General features: G+C 62.8%; 1 protein-coding gene across 1 annotated transcript in view; it reads left to right on the top strand.

Moving 5' to 3' along the window:
- The window catches only part of Ruvbl2 (RuvB like AAA ATPase 2), a 17753-nt gene that overhangs the window by 7972 nt on the left and 9388 nt on the right, over positions 1–393 (top strand). Inside the window, exons 6-7 of the mRNA XM_004646465.2 lie at positions 1–83; positions 192–258. The exon at positions 1–83 is cut by the window's left edge and continues 1 nt beyond it. Coding sequence (XP_004646522.1) covers positions 1–83; positions 192–258 — 150 coding nt within the window. The remainder of the gene's footprint in view (positions 84–191; positions 259–393) is intronic.

The raw sequence follows: 393 nt of genomic DNA, 5'->3' as shown, positions 1-393 counted from the left end.
GGCAGCGAGATCTTCTCCCTGGAAATGAGCAAGACTGAAGCACTCACACAGGCCTTCCGCCGCTCTATTGGCGTCCGCATCAAGTGAGCAGCTCCTGGGCCTGGGGAGTGGGTGGCCCGGGCCTGGTGGCCCTGGCCCATCCCAGCAGCCTCTGGCCTGGCTGTTGTCCTCATCTCTCTCTCTCTGGTTAGGGAGGAGACAGAGATCATCGAAGGGGAGGTGGTGGAGATTCAGATCGATCGGCCAGCGACGGGGACGGTGAGTGCTGGTCTGCTCCTGCGCCCCGGGGCGGAACCCGTTGCTCTGAGGTCCAGAGCCAGCAGGACTCCCCAGCACAGACCTGAGCTGCCCACACACCTGCCCACATGAGATTGGCTTGGTGGCAGTGGTTTA

This window comes from Octodon degus, unplaced genomic scaffold (assembly GCF_000260255.1).
Source record: "Octodon degus isolate 3935 unplaced genomic scaffold, OctDeg1.0 scaffold00268, whole genome shotgun sequence".
NCBI classification, from domain to species: Eukaryota; Metazoa; Chordata; class Mammalia; order Rodentia; family Octodontidae; genus Octodon; species Octodon degus.
Note: the sequence above shows the minus strand (reverse complement) of the source record. Positions and strands in the feature narration are given on the sequence as shown.